The following is a 25,952-nucleotide window of genomic DNA, read 5'->3' as shown; positions in this document are numbered from 1 at the left end:
GCTGGTTTCCCACAGGCATCCAGTTGGCCACTGGGAGAAGAGGCTACTGGACTCAAGGGGCCATTGGCCTGATCTGGCAGGCTCTTCTCCCATTCTTGTGTCAACTAGCACACGAGATCACAGGAGAAGGATGACAGCTGTGGGAAGACCCCCATTCCTGGTGCAGGTTGAAGAAACTCCTAACAATGGCTCCTCTTGGTGGTGTCCATCCAGGAAGGCAGCAAGTGCTTGGGGGGCAGATGGCCTGCTCCGGAGGGAGACTTTCCCTGAGACCGGCTCGGAAGCCTTTCTGGCCCCTGTCTTCTTGTGGGAAGGGGTTCCCGAGGCCTCCGGGCCAGGCGGTGTTGTAAACAAAAAATGCCCTTTTCCCTTATGGGGTATCCAAGAGCCCATGTAGAGTCCTTACATTAGGTTCCCTATTGGTAGGAGAAAATAACAGAGGCCAACCAGAGAATATTGAGAAGCAAAGCAGCTAGTAAGCCTGATCTTTATTGATCTGTTGCAACAGGGTGCTCCCCTCACACGCAGGAGAGAGGAGGAACCCAGAACAATGGCGTGCAAGGCCTTATAAAGACTTTTGAAATTGCCACCCTGTAGATCAAGACCACCCCCAGAAGCATCACACCTACATCACAGAAAAGGCGGTCTGAAACAGAAATTTGAATGTTGTTTTTCTCTTGTCCTTGTTTATCTCATGTCTGGCACGTTATTTGATTGGATTGCCTGGCCAGTCTTTTGTAATGATAAATACTTAGTTCCTGGGCCAGGTCACAGCCTCACGCCCTATTTGTATCTTAAATGTGCCCTTAAGACAGGATTTATGAGGAAAGAGACAATGGGGAGGTTTCCCACTTTGACCTTGCAGAGAAAACATTTGCTCAGCTTAGGAGTTCCAGGTCAGTCTTCCTGTGCTGATCTATGTACGTGCTAGGTTGGTACACTTGTGAACATTGTTGTTGTTGTTGTTTAGTTGTTTAGTCGTGTCCGCCTCTTCGTGACCCCATGGAACAGAGCACTCCAGGCACTCCTGTCTTCCACTGCCTCCCGCAGTTTGGTCAAACTCATGCTGGTAGCTTCAAGAACACTGTCCAACCATCTCGTCCTCTGTTGTCCCCTTCTCCTTGTGCCCTCCATCTTTCCCAGGGAGTCTTCTCATGAGGTGGCCAAAGTATTGGAGCCTCAGCTTCAGGATCTGTCCTTCCAGTGAACACTCAGGGCTGATTTCCTTCAGAATGGAGAGGTTGGATCTTCTTGCAGTCCATGGGACTCTCCAGAGTCTCCTCCAGCACCATAATTCAAAAGCATCAATTCTTCGGCGATCAGCCTTCTTTATGGTCCAGCTCTCACTTCCATACATCACTACTGGGAAAACCATGGCTTTAACTATACGGACCTTTGTTGGCAAGGTGATGTCTCTGCTTTTTAAGATGCTGTCTAGGTTTGCCATCGCCTTTCTCCCAAGGAGCAGGCGTCTTTTAATTTCGTGACTGCTGTCACCATTTGCAGTGATCATGGAGCCCCAGAAAGTCAAATCTCTCACTGCCTCCATTTCTTCCCCTTCTATTTGCCAGGAGGTGATGGGACCAGTGGCCATGATCTTCGTTTTTTTGATGTTGAGCTTCAGACCATATTTTGTGCTCTTCTCTTTCACCCTCATTAAAAGGTTCTTTAATACCTCCTCACTTTCTGCCATCAAGGTTGTGTCATCTGCATATCTGAGGTTGTTGATATTTCTTCCGGCGATCTTAATTCCCGCTTGGGATTCATCCAGCCCAGCCTTTCTCATGATGAATTCTGCATATAAGTTAAATAAGCAGGGAGACAATATACAGCCTTGTCGTACTCTTAATTCCCGCTTGGGATTCATCCAGCCCAGCCTTTCGCATGATGAATTCTGCATATAAGTTAAATAAGCAGGGAGACAATATACAGCCTTGTCGTACTCCTTTCCCAATTTTGAACCAATCAGTTGTTCCATATCCAGTTCTGACTGTAGCTTCTTGTCCCACATAGAGATTTCTCAGGAGACAGATGAGGTGATCAGGCACTCCCATTTCTTTAAGAACTTGCCATAGTTTGCTGTGGTCGACACAGTCAAAGGCTTTTGCATAGTCAATGAAGCAGAAGTAGATGTCTTTCTGGAACTCTCTAGCTTTCTCCATAATCCAGCGCATGTGTGCAATTTGGTCTCTGGTTCCTCTGCCTCTTCTAAATCCAGCTTGCACTTCTGGGAGTTCTCGGACCACATACTGCTTGAGCCTTCCTTGTAGAATTTTAAGCATAACCTTGCTAGCGTGTGAAATGAGTGCAATTGTGCGGTAGTTGGAGCATTCTTTGGCACTGCCCTTCTTTGGGATTGGGATGTAGACTGATCTTCTCCAATCCTCTGGCCACTGCTGAGTTTTCCAAACTTGCTGGCATATTGAGTGTATCAGCTTAGCAGCAACATCTTTTAAATTTTTTAATAGTTCAGCTGGAATACCATCACTTCCCCTGGCCTTGTTATTTGCAGTGCTTTCTAAGGCCCATTTGACTTCGCTCTCCAGGATGTCTGGCTCCAGGTCAGCAACCCCCTGCCTGGGGTGTACCAGACATCCAGACGACTCAGCAACAACAAGGACCTCCAGACCTCCAAATTCCTCTCCCAGCGGCGAGCAGCCCGCGGAGGATCCCTGCTCCCTGGCCGGCCTTGGCCTCTGCAGGCCGGACTCCGGGTCTCCCGGGGCAGGACTCCAAGTCCCGTCGTGCACCGCGGCGGGGGCGGGGCCTGAGCGGCCAAGGAGCGTGACTGCGACCTCGCCGGGAAGCCGAGACGGGAGACGCCGCCGCCGCCGCCGCCGCCCGGGCCAGGAGGGGGCTGGCCGATCCCTCCCCAGGTGGGTCCCCTCCGCCCTCCGCCCCCCCCGGGATGCCGCCAGAGGGGCGCCCCCTCCCCACCCAGCCCGGGGGGGCGGCAGGCGGGGCCGGTCGGAGGCTGACCCCCCGACCCCCCGCCCCGACCCCTCCCCTCCCCCCCCGGGGGGGTCGCGGGCGGGGGCGGCCTCGGAACAAAGGCGGCCCCGATCCCGGCAGGGTCGCCGCCGACGGAGAGCCGGGCGGGGGGGGGGCGCAGGAGGAGGGCAGCAGCCCCCCATGCCATGCCCCCACCCCACCCCAAGGGCGCCGGGCGCAGCGAGCCCGGGACAGCCGCCGCCGGGGGGAGGAGGAGGGGGCGGGTCCGCGGCTGCCGGGCGACCCCCCCCCCGTTTCACCCTCCGGGGCGGCTGGGCACCTGCCTGCTGCTGCTGCTGCTCCTGCATCCCAGGCTGAAGAAGCGGAGCTCATCTCTTGCACAGCCTCCTGACGGTGCGGGGGGGCGGAGATGTGGCCGAGGGCCCCCCCCCCCAATCTGTCCGGGCTTCTCTTCCTGCCCTGCAGACACTTCCAAGTCTATCTCAGGCCAGTGGTGGATCTCAGCCTGCAAGTGGATTTTGACATTCTTCCAGGCAGGCGGGTCAAGGGCACAAGGGGCCGGCAGAGTTCGCACCCAGGTCCCGAGGAATCCCTTGCATGTGCGTGGAGAGCGCGGCCAGGAGATGGGGTGCAGGACTTAATTGATTTGGAATAAAAAGGCGTGAGAGAGAGTAGAACAACATAGCTGAGGCCTTCGCGTGGCAAGCGGGTCCGTTTTGCCCACATGAAAATAATAAATACTTCTCCTGCCTGCAGGGCCACATTTGACACATTACATGGGACAAATCTGAGTTTGCAACTGGAAGATGCTTTCAGTCGGGATGCTTGCATTTTCAGGTTCACACCAAAGACTTCAGTTTGCAAAGAGCCCCTTAAAAGTAGAGGAGAGGGTTGTGACCTGGGGGTGTCCCCCGTGTCAGAGGCCCTTTTGCTGGCCCATCCACCCCTCGCAAGTCAGCCCCCCCCCGGCCTTTGCCAGCAGCGGTGACCTTGAAAGATGAGAGTTCAAGTGCCATTTTGAGGGCACCCCCGAGATCATGTCTCCTGGGAGCTGGATTGTTTGTGCCTGTTAAATCTGTATTGTTGCATTTATAAGAAGAGGTTGTTGGCTATTTTGAAATCCGTCTGGAATAGAAGGGCATGCTTTTTGTGTGCATTTTCCCTTTGTCTTCTATCAGGATGCCGCTTGACCTTTTGGAGCAGGAGTAAGTTGGGAGAGGAAGAAAGGGGTGGGGGAGAGGATAAACCTCACATGAAGGAGTGGGTGGCTTAGGGTGGCTGCTGCTCAGTTTCTTTATTCGTTTTATTTATTTCATAAAATTTATACAGCGCTTCATTGTTAAAAGGGGAAAAAAACCCTTTCAGAGTGTTTTACAAAAAGATAAAGCAAAATTATCCATAAGGAAAAATAACAACAACAATGGAAAACTTTCAAAAAGTTAAAATGGCAATAATTGGAAACAGATTCAAGCTCGCATCACCTTCCTAAGCATCTAGGTAGGCTTGTCTAAACAATGATGTTTTAAGCAGGCACCTGCCTGGCGTCAAGAGGCAGGGAGTTCCACAGGGTGGGTGCTGCCACACTACAAGATTGAATTCTTACAAACGCAGAGCAGGGATTACGTGGCCCCAGTAGCCATTCCAGTTCAGTTGATCAGAGCAGGATGTCTTTTGCAGCCCAGTTACAAATGTGGGGTGCTGATCGCTGCGCCTGCTTGGGGTTCCTGCCTCGTAGGGGGTTGGACTGGATGACCCTGGGACCCTGCTGACTCTGCAGTGCTGTGATTCTGTCTTGCAGGTGCCTCACGGACACTCAGGCCTGTTTTCCCGCGGGAGGTGCAAGAGGATGGCAGAAGGGGTCCAAATGCAGAGGGAGGTGATGCTGGAAAATCGCAAGCCAGTGGCCCCACTGGGTGAGGAGAACCCCCTCTTTTCTCTCTTTATCAAAGATAGCTTTTTGGGGGGGGGAGAGCTGGGGGTGTCTGCTGCGTGAAGAGCTCAGGGTCCGAGGCCCCCCATCTGCACAGACACACAGACTAGCAAAGTGTCAGTAAAGTTTTGCTGACAGGCAGTCTGGCCACTAAAATGGGTCCAGGAAGAGCAGGGAGTGGATCAGAAAGGGAGGATAAATTGGATGCCCATTTGAATAAATCTCTCCTTAGTGGGGAAGTTGAGGTGTGGCGGTTGCAGGGCGGGGGGGGGGGGGGGGGACACGAATGGGAAGGAGGAGGAATGGCCTCTTTGGCAGTCCCTCTTTATCCAACTCTAAGATTGCCACACACATCCCAACCCCCACACTATATTTAAAATCAAAAGAATATTGTATTTAATTTATAGTGAAAGGGGGGCGTGGTATGTGTGATTGTAACCAAAAAAGGAGGAACCAAATAAACCACCTGTGACTTGTTTTCACAGACCCATCTTGGCTCTTCTGATATACACTTCCCTTAGTTTTAAGGGGGATTTTACTATTTCTACAGATTTCCAAGGGTGGGGAGTTGCAATGTCATCCCCCCCCCCCTTCTTGAGTTGGACAAAGTCCTTCAATGTGGGCGATTTATTTATAAAATTTATAAAATAAATACACTGCTTGATTGTTAAAAAAATAAAACAAATTCAAAGCAGTTTACAAGAAAGAGAAAAAATTAAAATTATCAGTAGGAAAAAATAACAATAATTGAAGACGTTCTAAAAGCTGGGTGGTGGGGTCTGAACTTGGGCTGAGTGCAGACCAGGGCTGGCTACCATTTGGGGCCCGTCAGCCCCGTCCACAAAATGCTCAACCCGAGTTTAGTGGCTCCCTTCACACACACACGGTGTGTCAGGGTGTCCGCCTTGCTGGCCTGAGTTTGGGGGAAGGTGAGCAGGAGGCACAACCCCCCCCCCTTCACCTTACACAAAGGTACGCTTGCAATGTGCTCCTTTTGTACTCTTGGGTCGTCTTTATGAGGCACAGGGCCTGTCTCTCGTTGGCGGGGGGCGACCAGTTGCCGACACGTGTCACTCAATACTTAGATTTGTGGGTTTCTTTATTTGGTGGCTTTTGTGCGCCCCTTTATTTGAGTGCTGACTGACCGAGCCTTCCAGCTCTGCTACTTAGCTTTTAAATTCTGACTATCTTTAGGTTTGAAACGTGAGCCGTTTTGTGCAGTCCAGGTGTCTTAGGATACCTCGGGGGGGGGGGAAATATGCATTCGGAGTCACAAGGGAGCAGCTGCCTTGGGGAGACTTTTGGTGCTCTGGAGGTGGAGCAAGAAAGGAGGGTTCCCCTTCTCCCCTTCTCCCCTTCTTCCTCCCTCTGTCCTGCATTGGAGGGTCGTCGTCGTCTTCTTTTAGCCCCTCTAAACCCGGTTGCTAAAGAGAAATGAAAGACCTTGGCCTCTCCTTTTGGCACTGCCTTTGGGCCTGGAAGGAGTCAAATCCATGTTTTGGTTCCGCAGGGTGAATGTGGATTGAATCTGCTTTGCGGACGTGCCCCAGATCTTCCGCCAGGTGCCCAAGGGAGGCCGGACTCTGCACGGATTCGGCTTCCAGGCCTGACAAGGGACTGAAGCCAGTCTAGCGCTGGGCTCCCGCCGTGGTCCAGGCCAGGACCCAGGCCGGTTGCCATGGCCTTCTCTTCCTTGCGGAGGGAATGGAGGGGGCCTGGCTTCCTCCCTCATCCTGGAAGGCAGGGGGATCTTTGCCCCCTCCTGGGTGCCCAGAGCCAGCTAGGCAGGAGCTTGGCCTGACTGCTCGTTCGTGGCCCCTTGGGAGACGCCATGGCCCAAAGCAAGGAAGTCTCGAGGGGCAGGAGGCCCGACTGCGCTCCTGCTTCCACATGGAAGGAGCCTGGGCAGCTCGGGGCTTTTGCGTCCTGTTTTCAGGCCAGGAGGCTGGGCTTGAATGTCTGCTGAGGACAGCCTGGCCTCCGTGGGCGTCTTAAGGACAGAGGAAAGCATCACACGCCATGTCAGGTGTTTGGTCCCCCTTCCCTATGAAGGAAGGTCGCAGCATTTGGGACTTTTCCGTTTAGAGAATAGGAAACAGAGAGGCAACATGATAGCGGTTTATAAAATGATGTGTGTCCTGGGGAAAGTGGAGAGAGGAAAGTTTTTCTGTCTCTCGTCACATAAGTAATCGTGGACATCCAAGTGGAACATTGGGAGATCCAGGACAGATGAAGAAAGTCCTTTACGCTGCCCAGTGAATCTGTGGAACTCTCCGCCTCAGGAGGCAGGGATGGCCACCAACCTGGATGGCTTTAGAAGAGCACTGGACCAATCCACAGAGGACAGGGCTCTCAATGGCCACTAGCCATGATGGCTCTTCTTTGCCTGCATGGTCAGGCACATTGGAAAGCCCGCAAATAGACGGCTTGGCACTTTGGGGACGTTTGCCTGGCGTGGCTGGAGGCAGAGATTTCTGGTGACTCACTGCCTGGTGACTGATGCTGGCAGGTTCACACATCCTGGTGGTTGCTCAAGGATGTGGGGTGAATAAGGGCAGGTGTGACCTTGCTCCCCAGGTGGGAAAGCTGTAAGGGAGAGGAAGAGGCAGGCGGACAGGCGTATGGAAGCAGAGCTCTGCGGTCTGCTAGGGGTGAAAGGGGCAGCTAGCCCCTCAGAACGGAAATGGGTGAGTGGGTCGGCCGGTGGGGGGTGGGCACGGTGGATGGTGTAGGGAGAGGGGACGTGTGTGGGAAAGAGGGTGGGAAGGGAAGGGGCCGGGGTGGGGCTTCACCCGCCCTGGGCATCTCTGGACCTCATCCAGCCCCCCGTCCCGTCCAGTGGGATGCATAATCCTTGTGTGGCCCCACAGCCAAAGTCTGGTATTTCCCTTTGTGGAGTGCTTCTCTGTCAGCCGGTCAGAGCTGTTTGGCAGTGGGACGGACTCCCTCCTTCCTCAGAGGTTCCCCCAACAGGTTGGGTCGCCGTCCGTGAGGGAGTCTTGAGCTGAGATCCCTGCATCGCAGGGGGTTGGACTAGATGACCCTCAGGGTCCCTTCCAACTCTACAATTCTATGAAAAAGCAGCCCAGGGCCCCATGCAAGAGGAGCAGAGCAGAAGAACTGGCAGAAGCAGCTGCCACCCCACCCCCCAAACACAGCCTCTTCCGCCTGCAGCAGGAGCAGCCTCTCCCAAGCTGAACTCTGCAAAGGGAATCCCCCTCCCCCGAGCGATGGCTTCTCCTTGCTCTTTGGGACCCAGGCAGCCCCCCTTCATCCTTGGAGGAAAGGCCTGTCTGTCAAGAACAAACCGGGGCAGGTTGGCTTCCACCTGAGGGGCGGGCGCTTCCTCCAGGCAGTCTCTTTCTGTGCTGCAGCCGAGCTTTGTGACATTAAACGTCCAGCATGGAAGTCATCCTGGGGAATTTGCAGGCTGGGGAAGAGCCCCTTCCCTGCTTCTGGCTGATGTGCGGCCCTCGCTATGTGTGCATGAACATGCTCATCAGGCACCTGGGCATGCACGCAAAGTGATGCATCCCATCAGGATTTGGAATTGCTGTGAAACCCCCCCCCCCTTCTAGAGCTTCCTTCCAGATGCCCTGGAATCCCTTGCAGGAGGAGGACTGAAAACGCCCCATGACTTTCTTGCAGGATTTACCTGCATTGAGAAATGCCTTCTGGTGGGTTGCATAAAGAGAGAGGTGCAGAAGCTGTGCCCCGAGAAAGAGGGCCGACTGCGGGTGTGTTCCCACCTTCTGAGTGGCTTCCGCTGGCGCTGCCGAAGGAGCGCGTGAGTCACTGGGGATGGAGCCTCTGAGCCCCTCCTCGCTTGGGGCACTTGCCTGAAGGCACCCGGGTGACTCCTCCAGAGGCTTCATGTGTCCCAGGGAAGGAGTGCCGCTGCTTTGACTCCAGAAGGAGCTTCACCTCCAGCCAAAGCAGAGAAAAGTGCGCAGCCCACAAGGGATTCCTGCGCTGCAAGGGGCTGGGCTAGATGGCCCTTGGGGTCCCTTCCAAGTCTATGATTCTGCGAAGCCCAAAAGGTATGGAAGGTGCTGGCGTAGCAAAGGCCTGGCCTGCAGCAGCAACATTTGCCCCATGTACAGTCAGCCTCTGGAGTGGAGTCCCTAAGACAGTTGGATGGCACCTGGCATGCCTCGTTCCAGCAACTCCTGCAGCCCAGCTGGTACCCCACATCTTGCTCTGCTTTCTTTTGGACCCCATCAGCCAGGCCGACTCCGGGGTTTGGGCAGCCCAGGACTTCCATGCACAGTGCCCCAGGGAAGTCACTACAGTGCTGCTTGCTTGACTTCTTATAGGACTCCATTCTGTCTCGAGACAGACAGATGCCCACAGCAACACATTATCATTCAGATTTATTAAATTTATATGCTACGCTTCCCCTTAAGATTACAGGGCAGCTCACAGCGTAAGTTAAATGTCCAGCCTCCCCTTCTCACAGGCGCCAGCCACATGTCTCAGTGGGAAGAAGCCCACAGAAGGGCAGGAAGGTCACAGCAGCAGCAGCCGTGTGAGGTCCCTACAGACTGGAGGCAGCAAAACGTTGTCCCCATCTTCAGAAACGGGGGAAAGGAAGACCCAGGTAACTACCGACCGGTGAGCTTGGCATCAATACCAGGGAAGGTCCTAGAATAGATAATTCAACACTCGGCCTGTGAGCATTTAGAAAAGGATGCTGTGATTACTAAGACCCAGCTTGGGTTTCTCATAAATAAGTCATGCCAGACCAATCTGATTTCTTTTTTTCTTTTGATGGAATTACAGACTTGGTGGATCAGGGGAATTCTGTGGACAGAGTGTATCTTTATTTCAGTGAGGCTTTGGACAAAGTCCCCCATGATATTCTTGTGAGGGAACTGGTAAAATGTGGGTTGAACAAGGTAACTGTTAGGTGGATTTGTAGCAGGTTGACTGATTGAACCCAAAGAGGACTCATGAATGGTTCCTTGTCATCCTGGGGAAAAGTGACAAGTGGGGTGCCGCAGGGTTCTGTCCTGGGCAAGTGGTTGTTTAACATTTTTCTAAATGACTTGGATGAAGGAATTGAGGGGATGCTCAACAAATTTGCAGATGACACCAAACTGGTAGGAGTAGGTAATGCTGCAGAAGACAGAATCAGAATTCCAAATGACCTTAACAGATTGGAGAAATGAATTTCAATAGGGACAAATGCAAGGTTCTGCACTTAGGCATGAAGAACCAGATGCACAAATATAGGATGGGGGACACCTGGCTTACTAGCAGTACACTTGAAAAGGATCTAGGGGTCTTGGTGGACCATAAGCTTGACATGAGTCCACAGTGTGATCAGCAGCAAAAAAAGCTAACACTATTCTAGGCTGCATCAACAGAGGTCTAGTGTCCAGATCAAGGGAAGTAATAGTCTGGCTCTCTTCTGCCTTGGTCAGACCACACCTGGAATACTGTGTCCAGTTCTGGGCATCACAGTTTAAGAAGGATGTTGACCAGCTGGGAAGTGGGCAGAAGAGGGTGACCAAGATGATCAGGGGTCTGGAAACTAAGCCTGATGAGGAACAGTTGAAGGAGCTGGGTATGTTAAGCCTGGAAAAGAGACTGAGAGGAGATATGAGAGCCATCTTTAAATATCTTAAGGGCTGTAACAGGGAAGAGGGAGCCTGCTTGTTTTCTCCTGCTCTGGAGGGCAGGACTCAAACCAATGGCTTCAAGTTACAAGAAAGGAGATTCCAACTAAACCTACAGAAAAAAATTCTGACAGTAAGAGCTGTTTGGCAGTAGAACTGACTCCCACGAGAGGTGGTGGACTCTCCTTCCTTTCAGCAGAGTTGGCTGGCCATCTTCCCTGGATGCTTTAGCTGAGATTCCTGCATTTCAGGGGGTTGGACTAGATGACCCTTGGGTCCCTTCCTAGTCTAAGATTCTATGATTCTTCCCCCTGCCCAACTCCCAATGATTCTCACCAACTGGCCTCTGACAGCAGAGGTTGTAGTCCTCATGCCTAGCCTTGTTGCCATGAATTTGTCCAGTCCTCTTTCAATCCTGTCTAGTTTGGTAGCCATCAGTACTTCTGGTGGCTGCGAGTTCCACAGTTTATCTGTGTGCTGTGTGAAGAATTGCCCTCTTTGATCTGTCCTGACTCTTCCAATGTTCACTTTTGCTGGAAGGCCCCATCGGGCTCTAGGCTTTTAAGAGTGGGGCGAGAGAGACTTCTGCCTGCCTTCGGTAATCTTTCTCCCTCCCCGGCAGCATAAATCTGCCTCCCTTTGGCTTCCCGTTGGCCGGCCATTCTTGATCAGGTGCCAGCGTGGCCCAGTGATTAGGATGCCAAGCCAGGACCTGGGAGAGACCTGGGTTCGAATCCCTGCTTGGCCGTGAAGCTCCCTGGGGGTTCCTTTAGAAACCAGTCACTGCCTCTTGGCCCAGCCTACCTTGCAGGGTTGCTGTCGGGATCTAGTGGGAGGAAGGAGAACTCTGCACGCGGCCTTGAGCTCCTTGGAGACACAGGTAGGATATAAGTGCAATGAATCAATGGGGACAGCTGCTCCCGGCCTTCTCTTTTGGAAAGGGAATGCAAGCCCCGCCAACGTGGAACCCGCCTGGATGGGAGTCAGGCTCCCAGAGGCCAAGGAACGCCTTTGGGAGCCAAGTCGGAAGGGGATTTACCTGCTGCGCCCTGGCACCGGGCTTCCTCCAGGCGCGTTTGAGGAGCAGAGCTTGCCAGGCCAGACACCTTTGGGATAAAGCAGCCCAGAACAAGCGGAAGTTTGTTGGGGGGGCTGCCTCCTCCTCCTCTTCCTCCCAGGGGCTTTTGCTGCCCAGGTGAGAGCTGCTGAAGTCGGCACTTAGGGGGCAGATTTGCTGGGACAGTCTGTGGGTCTGGATAGTGGTTGTGGGGGAGGCAGAGACGCCTCCCTCTGCGCCGCAGTCACTTATCCACCCCATTTTTACGCAGCAGCTCCACATTCCTCTTTGGCATGGCGCCCAGCTAAACTGTGGAACTCCCTCCTGCAGGAGCCGGTGAGGACCTCTGGTTAAGCAAATCCCTGGAGGAGAAGAGGGCTCTGGGCGACTCCTCCCCAGCATGGCTCTGCTCTGCCTCCCAGCCAGGGGCAGCAATGGCTTCTGAATCCCAGGAGGGGGGGGGGAGAGTGGGTCTTGTGCTGCTCTGGTCCTTCTTGTGGGTTTCCCATCTGCTTGGCCCCTGAGGGAAGAGGCGGCTGGAGCAGACGTGCCCCGGGCCTCATCCAGCAGGCTTCCCTTACGTTCTCATGGAACTCCAGGGCCAGAGGCAGGGAGGGATATTTGGCCGCGCAACTTGATGGTCCCCCTTTGGGGGCTCTTTGTGGGTTCTTAGGCTCCCCCCGCCTCATGAGGATGACTTTGCAGGACGTGTGGGAAGGAGCTGAGCCTCTCCTGATCTCTGGAGGCATCAGCGGAGGAGGAGTCGCATCTCAGGTTCAAACTCAGGCTGTGGAGCAGAGAGGGGAATGAGACTCAGCCCTGAGTCAGGAGTGAGTCAGGAGAGCCCGACACCCCAGTAGGACAGAAGACACACACACACACACACACACACACACACACACCCCTTGCAGCACTGCGCTTACTGCAGCCCTCGAAGGGGAGGCTGTTGGCTTCCTTGCGGTGCAATCTGGTGACAGTCACATGGCTTTTATAACGAAGCGCGGGGGGGGGGTTGCAGGCGGCTCAGATGCCCCTTTGTCCATCTCTGGCATCAGGACAAGCGCTCTGGGCCTGGGCTGGCAGTCTGGCAGAGCTGCCGGGCTGTGAGGGGGTGGGGGTGCTCTTTGAGGGGCACCTGGGCATCTCCGGTTGCCCTGCTTGGACCGCTTGGGGGGGGGGCTCTTGGGTGCCAATGTCAGCTGCAGGCGCTCATTTCCTCAGGGGCCCAGAGTCATAGGCTTGTAGAGCTGCAAGGGACCCTGAGGGTCATCCAGTCCAGCCCCCTGCAGTGCAGGAACTGTGGCCCCAGTGCTTCCCAGAGTGCCGCGCCAACACTTGCGCGCCCTTCTCCAGACTCCGCTGGCCTTTCCAGATTTGCAGCACCACCTGCAGAGACAGAGGTGACAGCGGCAGAATAATGGCCTCTGCTCTGGGTCCCAGAAGGATGGCTGCTGTCTGCGCATGGGCAGGCTGGTGTCTTGGGAAAAACCCCTGTGGAGTCGGCCTGCACGCACCCAGGACTGCTGCAGTAGCAAGTGTTGAGTTGAGTCCTTGCGCCCCAAAGGGGGACCAGGGAGCGGCTAGGGATGTCGGCTTCAAAGTGCCCTCATTTTCCATGGGAAGAACCTCTTGGGGGCAGGTTGTGCTGTGCAAAGTGCCCTGGTTTGGGGGGCAGGCAGGAACCTCCCTTCTCTGCAGAGTAACTGGGAGGAGTCCCCCCCCCCCACTACATGGGACTTCTCATTTATTTTCTTTCTTTTTATGTATAAATGATTTCTTAATAAAGCAAAGACAAAGAGCACAAAGAGATGCGGTCACAGCAGACGGAAAGCCGCCTTAGGTTGGACGTGATCCTTGAGCTTGTTTTCCCAAACTGTTCCTCCCCCCATACCCATTCGCCCCCCCCCCCCATGAACCTGTTAGGCTGGTTTGCACACTTTCTTTTGTAATAAGCTAGCTAAATCATAATTACTCAGGACCTTGTTTTCTCAATGTGTTTGGATATAGCAGGAGGTGTGCTCCCCGAATTTATAACTGTTGTAATCTTAGCAGCAGTTAGAAGGTTGGACACTTATTTATTGATCACTTTCTGGAATAAAATCTTTTGGATGTTATATTTTAGAAGCCCCAAGGCTTCTAAGTGGCTTGTGGATAAGCTTCTGCCCCAGCACCTCTCTCTTTGGAAACATACTGCTGGTTGGAGCCCCCCATTTGTTTGGTGGTTTATTCCATTTGCACCCCACTTTTCCTCAGGGAGCTCAAGGTGGTGTATAGAGGTCTCCTCCTCCCCATTGTCTCCTCACAATGACCCTGCGAGGGAGGTCTGGCTGAGAGGCAGGGACTGGACTCAAGGTCACCCCCAGCCTGGCCAAGGGGGGATTTGAAGCCTGGTCTCTCCCAGCCTGGCCTGCTAACCACTGTGCCACGCTGCTTACAGAGAAGTGTCACCTGGCGGATCTCTCAGCTGCCACACCTGCAGGAAAAGGAGACGCCATGTGGTGGAGGGAGAGCCAGGATCCAGACCGAGTGGGTGGGTGGGGGTTGCAGAGACCCAGAAGGCTGCTAGCTGGTCACTATTTGGTTCAGGCTGCAGACGTTGACCCCCAGGGTTAGAAACTCAGGTATGGAAGCTAATCGCCAAATGGTACCTTAAACCTCAGCTGTGGGGACCACAATGGAATGTCTAGGCATCATTTTTTCATCTGTGAATCCCACCCCCCAATTTCTGTACCATTTTATATTTTAAAGAAAAAATCTCAAAGTGCTTTACAACACGTTGAAACATCAAATAAAACCACCCAGAACAAAATAAAACCAAAAACTCAAGCTTCAAGGAGAATATTTCAGATCCTTTTCTAAGTGACATTTTGCTTTCCCCATATTTATTTGGCGACTTCATTTATAAGCTTCCCCACAGCAGAAGAACTCCAGGAAGGCAGTGTGGGGCAGTGGTGAGAGTATTGGACGAGGACCTGGGAGATCAGGGTTCGAATCCCCACTCCATCCCAAGTCTAACCAGGTGACCTTGGAGTCAGTCGCAGCCTCTTGGCCTACCTCACAGGGGTGTTGTAGGGGTTAACTCAGGAGGGGCATGAACCATGTGCTCCTTGGGAGATAAATGCAGTAAAGAAGCTCTTCTGCTCACCTGATTAAGAAAGGTGGAGGGGGCTGGGGAATTTTGAGCGCGGCTGACCCGGCTTCTTCCTCCTGGCAGACTCTGCACCCCCCAAAGAGGCAGCCGCCTATGACCTTGAGGAGGAGGAGGACGAGCAGGAACAAGGGGAGGCCGACCGGGCGATGGAGGGAGACACGTACGTCGGGGAGCCCCCTGGCGAGAGAGAGGCAGCCGTCGCTGGCCCCCCTGCGCAGGACAAACCCTCCTCCGCCATCAGCAGCCCAGGTACCACTTGGGGGTCTCCTTGGAGCCTGGGCTGCATGTAAGGGGCAAAGGGAAAAGCCATTCCTCAGATCAGAGCCGCCCACACTGCTTCTATATATCTGTAAGCCACCTTGAGTCCCTGTCAGGGGGAAATTATATTTATATATAATTAATATAAAACAACAGAGTCGTACTTTGGAAATCAAACGGAATCCATTCCGGAAGTCCGTTCAACTTCCAAAACGTTTGGAAACCAAAGCGCGGCTTCGGATTGGCTGCAGAAGCCCCATCGGTCGTCCAGCTTCCAAAAATAGTTCCCAAACCGGAACAGACACTTCCAGGTTTGCGGCGTTTGGGAGCCAAAACGTTCAAGAACTAAGCTGTTAGAAAACCAAGGTACGGCTGTATAAGCACTTTTTATTTGTAACAAAAAACCTTCAAAACGGTTTACAACCTACATTAAAATGTTCCAAAATAAAGTAAAATATACATTCTGAGGGTTTGGATTTTTTTTACAATAAAGTGGTGTATAATTTTTATGAAATAAATAAATGAATGAAATGGAAGCGTCTTGGAGCAATCCTGGACCAAAGTGGACGCCTGCTTCCCTGCCTGAGCCCCTCACTGGGCAGCACTGGCTCCACTGCAGAGCCCCATCCTGCCTGCTCCGCCGTTGTCAGAACTCGATCTTGTACACTTTGGAACTCCCTGCCTGTTGACTTCCAGCAAGCGCTTTCGCTGCGCTCCTTTTGGTACCTGTTGAAAAAGATCCCTGTTTTAGATAAGCTGCCCAGATGTTCAGGAAGCCAATGGGAGTTTGAATCTGCTTTGCGTCTGTTGTTTTAGCTTTTCCAAAGTTATGAGTTCCTCTTACTGGTAAAGTATTGTTTTATCTCTTTTTTTGGTCAAGCTTCTTCCTTTCTAACTGAAAATCTTACAGAAGAAATGACTCATCAGAGCAGCCCTCTCTCTCCACTTGGGGTTCCTATACACCCGGAATTTCCTGGACAAATCCAGAATACTGCAGTCACAAGCTGTGTCTGGGCAAAAATCAGCGAAATGTCCGGGGAAATTCAATGTTGGCAGCGTTGGTTTTGCACACAAAAAGCTCAAGAACTGTTTTGCTCAACCCTATCTCCGCTTGCTCTCTAGGCTGCAAAGGCCCCCCCTGGATGTCCCCCCGCCCTCCAGAGCCGCCTGGCGCCTGGCGGGGCCTCTGCACCTGGGAGTGCTGGCACCAACGAGTCCTGGAGCTCCTGGAGCAGGAGCAGGCGGCCCAGAGCCCCCCGCGGGCCGCTCAGGTGAGCAGAGGGAGTGGGCAGTGGGGTCCTGGGCAGGAGGGAGGGGGAATAAGCAAGAGATACCCCTTGCCAAGAGATGTCCCTTGTATGGAAGGGAGAGCTGGACCATCAAGAAGGCGGATCGCCGAAGAATGGATGCTTTTGGATTCTGGTGCTGGAGGAGACTCTTGAGAGTCCCATGGACTGCAAGAAGATCAAACCTCTCCATTCTGAAGGAAATCAGCCCTGAGTGCTCACTGGAAGGACAGATCCTGAAGCTGAGGCTCCAGTACTTTGGCCTCCTCATGAGAAGAGAAGACTCCCTGGAAAAGACCCTGATGCTGGGAAACACAGAGGGCACAAGGAGAAGGGGACGACAGAGGACGAGATGGTGGGACAGTGTTCTCGAAGCTACCAGCATGAGGGAGGCAGTGGAAGACAGGAAGGCCTGGCGTGCTCTGGTCATGAAGAGTTGGACACGACTGACGGACTAAACAACAACAACACTCCCTTGCCAGTTGCTGGAAGCCACTGGAGGGGAGAAGGAGACTCTTGTGGGTTTCCCATAATGGGCCCCCGGTCGGCCCCTGTGAGAACAGAATCCTGGACTAGACCTGCCGCTGGCCTGACTCAGCAGGGCTCTTCCTCTCTTCTTATGGAGCCTCCAGGTCCAGAGGCAGTCTATCTGGACTCCTAGGTTCTTTGCTGAGAACAGGAGGCTGGCTAGAGGGGCTCCCTTTGGCCTGATTCTGCAGCCCCGTCTCTTGCTCTTCCGTCCAGGGCAGGGCAGAGCGGGAGGCACTGCTGGGGACGCAGGGAGCAGGATTGGGGCTGCTGGCCTCTCCCACGGCCGGCACCTGGGCGGGTGGGACTTCTCTGTGCCTTTCTCTTTTTGTGCACGGCGCCCTCCCCTGTTGGCATGGGGTCTTTGCAGGAGAGCTGCCTTGGCTGTCCTGCCGCTGCGCTTCCTCCCCTGGGGGGGGACCCCTCTCTCAGTGCGCTCTGCCTCGCTCCGGATGTTTGGGGACGCTCAGCCCAAGCTCTGAGCTGCCACGTCCCCCCCCCTCTGGAAGAGGCTGATTTTCAGGGGGGGTGGGCAAAGGGTGCTGGCTCCCTTGACACTGAGCAGAATGTGGCCTGCTTTCCTTCCAGGTGACGTTTGAGGACGTGGCTGTCTACTTCTCGCCTGAAGAGTGGGCCCAGCTGACGGCCTGGCAGAAGGCCCTCTACTGGGACGTGATGAAGGAGACCCACCACCTGGTGGCCTCGCTGGGTGAGGGTCCCCCTCGGACAGCCCCCTGGGGAGGGGGGGAGGGTCGCAGCCGCTGGCCCCAGGACACCCCGGAAGGTGGGGTGGGGGTGATGGCGGACCCTTCAAGTCAAATCAGACAAGTTTCACCGGTGATCCACTGGATCCCTTGAAGTGCTGGCTTGCCCCGTCATCACCAGCTGGAGGCTCTGTGTCCTCCCTTCCCCTTCCAGCCTCCCCCTGAGGCCTCTCCAGCTAAGCCTGGCCTGACTTGGGCAGCGTCTCTGAGGGCTGCTATGTGACGTAAAGGGGGATGAGGCACATGGCTTCCCCAGCCGTGACCATGAGGTGGAGCCTCCATGTCCTACGGCAGTCTTCCTGGGAGTGCCGGGTGCTGGGAGATGTGAGGAGGGCTGTTGCCTTCACACTTTGCTGGCTGGGCCCTGCTCTCTGAGACCCAGGGGGCTGGGCTGGATGGGGCCCTGCTCTGATCCAGCCACCAGGCTCCTCGACTAGATGTCCCTTGGCGATCCCTTCCGACTCTGCTTCTACGTCCAAACTCTTTCTCCGTGGCCAGGAAGGCCTGAGGCAGATCTCCTCTGGGGAGACCAGTTAGGGGCCCTCCCCCTGCTTTCTTGTCCTCCAGACATGCCACATCTGCCCCCTTCAGGCCCTTGGCTCCCCCTTGTGGCGCCCAAGTCTTTCCCGCAGGTGGTGACTTTTCCACTTTCTCTCCTCGCATGCAGCCCCTGCCTGTGACCCCGAGCCAGAGGTCTTGGGCCGGATGGAGCGAGGGGAGGCCCCTCCTTCCGAGGCCCCCATGGAGGAAAAGCCGGAAGAGGCTCCCCGAGTGCCCAGCCCAGGTGAGTGAGGCCCCTCAAGGGCTGACGGTCCTGACTGAGTCCTGCCTTTAAGGGGGTTGGGCTGGATGACCCTTGGGGGTCCCTTCAAACTCTGCAACTTTGTGAGCAGCAAATGTGGCCACTGCTGAACCCGATGCTTCTCAGTTGGCATCAGTTGGCGACCTGAAGGGGACAGATCCTGGTGCGCATGTGGGTTGGGCTGGCTATGGAGAGCAGTGAGTGCGAATCCTTTTCTGGAGCTGCTGTCTCCTTTGTGCATCTGCAGGAGAAGCCCACTGACAGGCAGGCAAGTCGGGGGGTGGCATGGAGTCTGGGGGGGGTCTTACCCCCAGGGTTACTCCACCCCTGAGGCGTGGCCTCTTATCCAGGACCAGCAGTGAGCAGAGAAAGCTGCTTTACGTTGGCCTTTGGAGCTCAGGATTGCCTACACTGGCTGGCAGCAATCCCTGGCAGCATTTTGCTGTCGTGCCCATCCTGCTGCGACCATCAGTGATGTCCGGCTGAGCTTCGGAGTTTCTTCTTCCTTGCAGCAACCGAGGAAGAGATCCAGAAACACAGCGGGATCCGGCTCGATATGCCATACTCCACACGCAGTGCTGACGGCCGCCTTGGCTTTAGACCCACCAATGCACAAACACACCTTCTTGGCAGAAAGGGAGGGAGGATGGATCGTGCCAGAGCCTGTGGCCTTGAGCTGCTTCAGACAGCCCCCCCCCCCAGCCGGCATCCTGAACACAAACCAGATGTCTGGAGGCGGTTGGAGGATGGATGGCGGCTAACAGATTGAGGTTGAATCCTGACAAGACAGAAGTACTGTTCTTGGGGGACAGGAGATGGGCGGGTGTGAGGACTCTCTGGTCCTGAATGGGGTAACTGTGACCCTGAAGGACCAGGTGCGCAGCCTGGGAGTCATTCTGGACTCACAGCTGTCCATGGAGGCGCAGGTTAATTCTGTGTCCAGGGCAGCTCCATCTGGTACGCAGGATGAGACCCTGCCTGCCCGCGGACTGTCTCACCAGAGTGGTGCATGCTCTGGTTATCTCCCGCTTGGACTACTGCCATGCGCTCTACGTGGGGCTACCTTTGAAGGTGACCCGGAAACTACAGCTAATCCAGAACGCGGCAGCTAGACTGGTGACTGGGAGCGGCCGCTGAGACCACATAACACTGGTCTTGAAAGACCTACATTGGCTCCCAGTATGTTTCCGAGCACAACTCAAAGTGTTGGTGCTGACCTTTAAAGCCCTAAACGGCCTCAAAGGCCCAGTATACCTGAAGGAGCATCTCCACCCCCATCGTTCAGCCTGGACACTGAGGTCCATCTCCGAGGGTCTTCTGGCGGTTCCCTCCCTGCGAGAAGTGAGGTTACAGGGAAGCAGGCAGAGGGCCTTCTCGGTAGTGGCACCCGCCCTGTGGAACACCCTCCCTTCAGATGTCAAAGAGAACAACAACTACCAGACTTTTAGAAGACATCTGAAGGCAGCCCTGTTTAGGGAAGCTTTTAATGTTTATCAGGTTATTGTATTTTAGTGTTTTGTTGGAAGCCGCCCAGAGTGGCTGGGGAAACCCAGCCAGATGGGCAGGGTGTAAATAAATTATTATTATTATTATTAGTAGTAGTAGTAGTAGTATTTTGGGGAAGAGCAACTCAAGCCCCAGACCCAGACCCAGCAGCAGGGGCCATTTTGCACATACACCCAAATTGCACCAGCAACGCCTCTCCAGGGTTTCTGGCTTCGGGGGGGGGGGTTCCCTCAGCCTTTTCTGGAGAGGCCTCCGGGGGTTTAACGGGACCTTTTACGCACAGAGCAAGTGCTCCATCAGGGAGTTAGGGCTTCCCTCCAAGCACAGTGGCCTGTCCTGTGTGCCTTGGGGGTGACTCTCTCCTGCTTCCCTTACACGCCCCCCCCTCGCAAGGTGGCTCTGGCTGGCAGCGGTAGGACTTGCCCCCAGCCCCCTGCAGTGGCAAAGGCACTCATTCCCCTTGGAGACCTTGGGGTTCACTCCTCCAGCATTCAATTTAGACACAGCTTGATTGTAAGCAAGCAAGCAAACTTCAAAGCAGTTTACAAAAAAGTTAAGCCCATAAAATGACCGTGAAGAAAAATTAACAATAATTTAAGACGTTTGAAAAGGGAAAATAACACTAGACTAAAAGCAGAATTAAAACTCACGCCAGCATTCTAAGCACCTGGTTGGCTTGTCTAAACAGGAATGTTTTTTAGCAGGTTCTGAAAGGGGAAAAGGCAAGCAGCTGCCCAGTGTCAATAGGCAGGGAGTTCCAAAGGTCAGCTGCTGCCGCACTAGACAATCAAGTTCTGACCGAGGCGGAACAGGTCTTTGGTGGCACCTGGAACTGTGCCAGTTCCTCTGATCCAAGTGGCACCTGTGGGGTCAGGCGATCTCCTAGGGAGACGGGTCCCAAGTTGTTAAGGGACACTAATAGTAGCTCCAGGAATCCTCTTTTCATCCCTAGTCCTTAAAAACAGGCAGGTGCAATTTGACTCTACCTTCTAAGGTTTCCTTGAGCTACTGACGTTCTCCTTCCCTCTCCCACTCTCTCTTCTGGGTGCAGCTTCTGGGGCTAAGCGGCAGCTGGAGGTCAGGAGAGGACCAGGCGCGGAGCATCCCTGCAGCAAGACTCAGCCCGAAAAAGCCAAGACGGACGCTCTGGGTGAGTGGCGCCAGAAGGCTTCCAAGGCAGCATGCAATGGTGGTGCCAGGAGGCTTGTTGCAGCTCTGGGGCCCCACTGGGACTGTGCTGGGACTTGGTGGCCCCCCGTGGGAAGGCCCTGCCTTGCAGGAAGAAGGTCCCGGGTTCAAGTCCCGCTGGCCTCTCCAGGAAGGGCTGGGAGAGAGGCCCTGCTGAAACCCTGGAGAGCCATTGCTGCCGGTCAGTGCAGGCCATCCTGGCTAGATGAGCCAAGCATCTGACTCGGTACAAGGCGTGCCGCTGGATGGTATGGGGCGTGTGCCCCCTCTCCACCCTGGGGGTGTCTCCCTGCCCTCCTGGGAGGGGGTGGCGCTGGGTGAATCAGGCTAGCCAGAAAGGGAACCTGAGGGTGGGGGAGGGGCACAGGAGCACAGGAGCACAAGGGGGAGCTCTCTGCCAATGGGGGGGGGGGGCTACTTGGGTTGCAGGTGAGTTTCTCCAGGCACACAGAGGGCCTCTATCTCCCTCCAGAGCAAGGCTCCTTGTGCCCCTTTGTGACTTGAAACGGGGGGGTCCGAAATGGGCAGAGTAGATTTTCACAGAGGTTGCGTCACTGGGCGACCTGCAAAAAGCCATCACTTATAGAGGAAGGTTGCCTTGGGGACCCTTTTATTTCTTCCCCCAGCCCCCCCCCCCCCCCGCAACCTTGAGCTTCCTAGCTTGGGGTCCACCCTCTTTCCTAGCCCTGGCCTATAGACGTTGTGCCAGGTCACTATTCATTTGTTGGCCTAAAACGACACCCTGGGGCAAAGCAGACAATGCAAACACAACTACAAACATATAGATGCAAACACAACAGAAATCAAGCTAAATCTTGTTTCAAAAGTATTAAGATACATCTGTTTTCCTTCCCCAAAGGCCACAGATCATTCAGCTCCTGTCTTGAAGGGTCCTGGGCAGGTGGGGGCAAGGCGGGGGCATGGCTGGCACTCCTGTCTCTCACCTGTATTGACCCGCCCTTTCTCCTCCTTCCCCAGCTGACGCCAAGCCCCACATGAAGTGTGAGGAGCAGCGGGGGGACCCCCAGGGGCCGGCCACCCACCACTGCAAGGACTGCGGCCGCACTTTCCCCCAGCGGGACGCCCTGATTTCCCACGTCCTGCGCACCCACTTTGGCGAGCGAGCGCTGCCCTGCCCGCAGTGCGGAAAGTTCTTTGGCAGCGACAGCAGCCTGGCCGCCCACCAGAGCACCCACTGCCTGGAGCAGGTCTTCACCTGCATCGACTGCAAGAGCAACTTTGTCTATGAGGAGCAGGAGGCGGCCCGGATCCACGCCCAGCTGGCCCTGGGGAAGCTCTTCAAGTGCTTTGGCTGCAGCTGCAAGATCGCCGCCCTCCTGGCCAGAGACCAGAAGCCAGACGCGCAGGAGGGCTGCCCCCCCTTTGGGCAGCTGGATGCCACCTTCTACAGGTGAGGAGTCTGGGACTGGCGGGAAGGGATTCTCCATAGTCACGGAGTCAGGGTTCACCTCCGGGCGTCTCTGGCCTGAGATATTCATCTTTTGGGTTTTTAAAAGGGTCTCCCTTATGAGATGGTGGCCTCTCCTTCCTTGGAGGTCTTTCCACAGAGGTTGGCTGGCCATCTCTCAGGGATGCTTGAGCTGAGATTCCCGCATTGCTGGGGGTTGGCCTGGATGACCCTGGGGGTCCCTTCCAGCCCCTTCATTTTGCCTCACTGCCCCCTCTCCTTTTCATCCCTCAGCCGCCAGCGCGCGATGGAGCAGGTCCGCCAGCGGGCCGCCCACTGGACCACCTCGGAGACCAAGGCCTTTGTGGAGCTGTGGGGGGACGACCGCGTCCAGACGGCGCTCTTTGACAACTATCGCAACGAGGTGCAGTACAAGCGGCTGTCGGACAAGATGCGGAAGATGGGCTTCCACCGCAACCTGGAGCAGTGCCGCCAGCGGGCCAAGGACCTGCGCAGGGGGTTCAAGGAGATCCAGGACGGGAACCTGCACTCCAACCGGGCGCGCCAGACCATGCCCTTCTTTGCCCTCCTGGACCGCTTCCTGCTGATGAGCCGGGGGCTGGTGGTGCCCAAGGTGTGCGTCAACAGGACCAAGCAGAGGGGGCGCAAGGGCAGGGGGCGCAGGGAGGAGCCCCAGGGGGGAGAAGCCCCCTTCCTGCTTGCCCTGCCCGCCCAGCACCCCAGCTTGCGGGACCGGACGCTGCAGGAGCAGGATCCGTACCTCCATGCCCTGGCGCTCCCCGACTTCCACCTCCAGAGCCGCTTCACAAGCCAGTATCGCCAGGGGGCCGGCCTCCCTGGCTACCAGCTGCCGACCCCCGACCAGGACCCCCCGGCCAACGCTGTGGGGCTGCCCGGCTGCCCGCTGGAGGGGCCAGACGAGGACTCGCCCACCCTGCGGCTGGCGGACTTCTCCCTGCGGCCGCAGGACCCAGACGCCTCCCTCGCCGTGGAGTCCTGCCGGGCAGCCGCTCGCAGCCAGAGCCGGGAACTGGTGCTGAGCCCCATCAACGGGCTTTCAGCCACCAGCAGCCTCTGGTCAGAGATCGCCAGCATGACTCCTACGGAGAACCCCGCTGGCGTGGCAGCCCCAGGAAGCGCCCAGCGTGAGTATTTGCTTATTGGTTTATTTATTTCTTCACAGTATTTACAGCTTGCCCTTCATTGAGCGTTTTCCATCCCAGAGCAAAGTAGTAAAACTAAACAGGACCAGTAAACACCTGGGAAACTTCTATCATACGCTAAACCAACAAAATTAGAGTAGAGGGAAAAATCATTATATTAAGATCCACAATTGGGGGGGGGGGAGTCAAAGGGGATTATATGTTTATGTTTTTATTTCACTTCTTAACCTGAAGACCACTTTAGCTAATGGGGCCTCCCGCCGCTGCACGATTTCTGTTCTCATCCTGAAGCAAAGTTCTTAACCCAAGGTACTGTTTCTGGGCAAGCGGAGTCTGTAACCTGAAGCATCTGTAACGCGAGGTACCACTGTATTTAGAAAGCAGCTCATGCCTCTCTTTTTCTTCTTCCTTCCGCCCCGTCAGCCTGGCACCCTGGGAAGGCCCCCAGCTCCTCTGCCAAGCGGATGCGTGACCTCCGCTTGCGCCGCAGGAGGCAGCGGGCCGCCATGGCACGGGTGCTGCTGGGGGCCAGCTACCGCCCCAACGACCGGACGGTGTGGAGCAAGACGCAGAAGACGGACTGGTGGGACAACCTGGTGGCCGGGCCGGCCGACGACGGCGAGTGGGTGCGCTACTTCCGCATGTCGCGGGAGGCGGTGCTGGAGCTGGTGGAGAGGCTGCGGCCGGTGCTGCAGCGCGAGGACACCAACATGCGGGCCGCCATCCCCGTCGACAAGCGCGTGGCCCTCACGCTCTGGAAGCTGGCCACCTCGGACAGCTACCGCTCGGTGGCCAACCAGTTTGGCGTGGGCGTGTCGACCGCCTCGGTCATCGTCATGGAGGTGTGCGAGGCCATCCACGACGTCCTGCTGCAGCACGTGGTCCACCTGGGGGACGCCCAGGCCGTCATGGAGGGCTTTGAGCAGCTGGGCTTCCCCAACTGCATTGGCGCTGTGGACGAGACCCACATCCCCATCCTGTGCTCGCCCCACGGCGCCTCAGCCTACATCAATGGCAAGGGGCTGGTCTCCATGGTGCTGCAGGCCCTGGTTGACAGCGCAGGGCGCTTCATGGACGTCTACGCCGGCTGGTCGGGCGGCCTGCAGGACTCGGGCCTGCCATGGGGCTCCCCGCTCTTCGAGCGCATGGAGAAGGGCACCTTTGGCCCCCAGACCACCACGGAGATCGAGGGGGTGGCCGTGGGCCCCGTCCTGCTGGGGGGTCCTGCCTGCCCCCTGCGGCCGTGGCTGATGAAGCCCTACCCAGAGGCCCCGGAGGGCCCCCGCCAGCGCTTCAACCTCTTGCTGGGCAAGTGCCGCATGGCCGTCAGCTACGCCTTTGAGCGGCTCAAGGGCCGCTGGCGCTGCCTCCTCAAGCGCCTGGACGTGGCCGAGAAGAACGTCCCGCTGGTCATCGTCGCCTGCTGCATCCTGCACAACATCTGCGAGAGCCGCAACGAGGCCATGCAGGAGGGTTGGGAGGAAGGCATGGACTACGCCGACCTGCCCTCGGCTGAGGGTCACGCGGACGCCTTCTTGGACGCGGAAGAGGGGGCCGGGGAGGCGCACGGCGTCCGCGAGGCCTACTGCGCATTCTTCGAGAAGAGGCGGCAGGCGGAGGAGCTCTGAGGGGCGCTGTGCGTTGTGTGTGTTGTGCGAGGACACCCCCTTCCCCACCCCACCCTGTGGGGGCTGCCAAGAAGGGGGGACAGGAACTCAGGCTAACTCAGGTTGCAATTCTCTTCCGTGACTTCCCAGGGGGACAGCGTCCAGGGGTCCCCCTCGGGGAAGTCCCCCTGCTTACCGGTTGCACTGTTTTGACCTTTTATAACCTTTTATAAAAATTGGCTTAGTAGGAAGTTTTCACCCTGGACCTCAATAAATCCTTGTTCTTCTTGAAAGGACTTTGGTGGGCGTGTCTTAAATGTGAAATTTCTCAGGTTTCCCCAGTCATGAATGAGGCTAGCAGGATCGGGGGGGGGCAGGGGGCCCCCAGTTCCCTTTGCAAAACAGGGCTTGGTGCAGGATGTGAATGAGCACAAGAAACACAAGGGCTGGGGGGGGGGGCGCAGTGAAGGGACAAGTACAGTAGGGTGTGCTGATTTTTACAACAAAGTTGTAATGACTTGGGAATTCAAAAGATTTCTTGGTTAAATTAATATAACTTAGTTTTGCTTGGTAAGTAAACTATGTGTAAGATGGCATGGACATCATTAAAAATGACTGCAGTTATATTTTATATTAATATTTTTACTTTTATTTATTAATCCTATTCATTTTTAGCATTACCTGACACTTTCAAAAGGTAAAATTAAAAT

At 55.5% G+C, this 25,952-nt stretch overlaps 1 protein-coding gene across 6 annotated transcripts; it reads left to right on the top strand.

The window, feature by feature from the left end:
* Window positions 1-2,758: 2,758 nt before the first annotated feature.
* Window positions 2,759-25,535, top strand: LOC308459769 (uncharacterized protein). 6 transcript variants are annotated; one of them, XM_080975402.1, is made up of 11 exons: window positions 2,763-2,876; window positions 4,751-4,865; window positions 9,342-9,482; window positions 14,775-14,960; window positions 16,092-16,240; window positions 17,372-17,492; window positions 18,215-18,331; window positions 20,907-21,005; window positions 22,022-22,454; window positions 22,746-23,617; window positions 24,059-25,535. In XM_080975402.1, exons 2-11 carry the CDS (start codon window positions 4,799-4,801, stop codon window positions 25,261-25,263), a joined length of 3,390 nt encoding a protein of 1,129 aa, XP_080831528.1. In that variant the 5' UTR covers window positions 2,763-2,876; window positions 4,751-4,798; the 3' UTR covers window positions 25,264-25,535. The 6 variants fall into 6 exon arrangements, with proteins under 6 accessions (XP_080831531.1, XP_080831528.1, XP_080831532.1 ...); XM_080975403.1 differs by lacking the exon at window positions 2,763-2,876 and adding an exon at window positions 3,241-3,789; XM_080975405.1 differs by lacking the exon at window positions 4,751-4,865 and having other exon boundaries at window positions 2,759-2,876.
* The last annotated feature ends 417 nt before the right edge of the window (window positions 25,536-25,952 follow it).

The sequence above is a fragment of the Podarcis pityusensis genome (genome assembly GCF_964106645.2).
Source record: "Podarcis pityusensis genome assembly, chromosome: 12".
NCBI lineage: Eukaryota > Metazoa > Chordata > Lepidosauria > Squamata > Lacertidae > Podarcis > Podarcis pityusensis.
The sequence above is the reverse complement of the archived record's forward strand: the minus strand, read 5'-3'. Positions and strand labels throughout refer to the sequence as shown.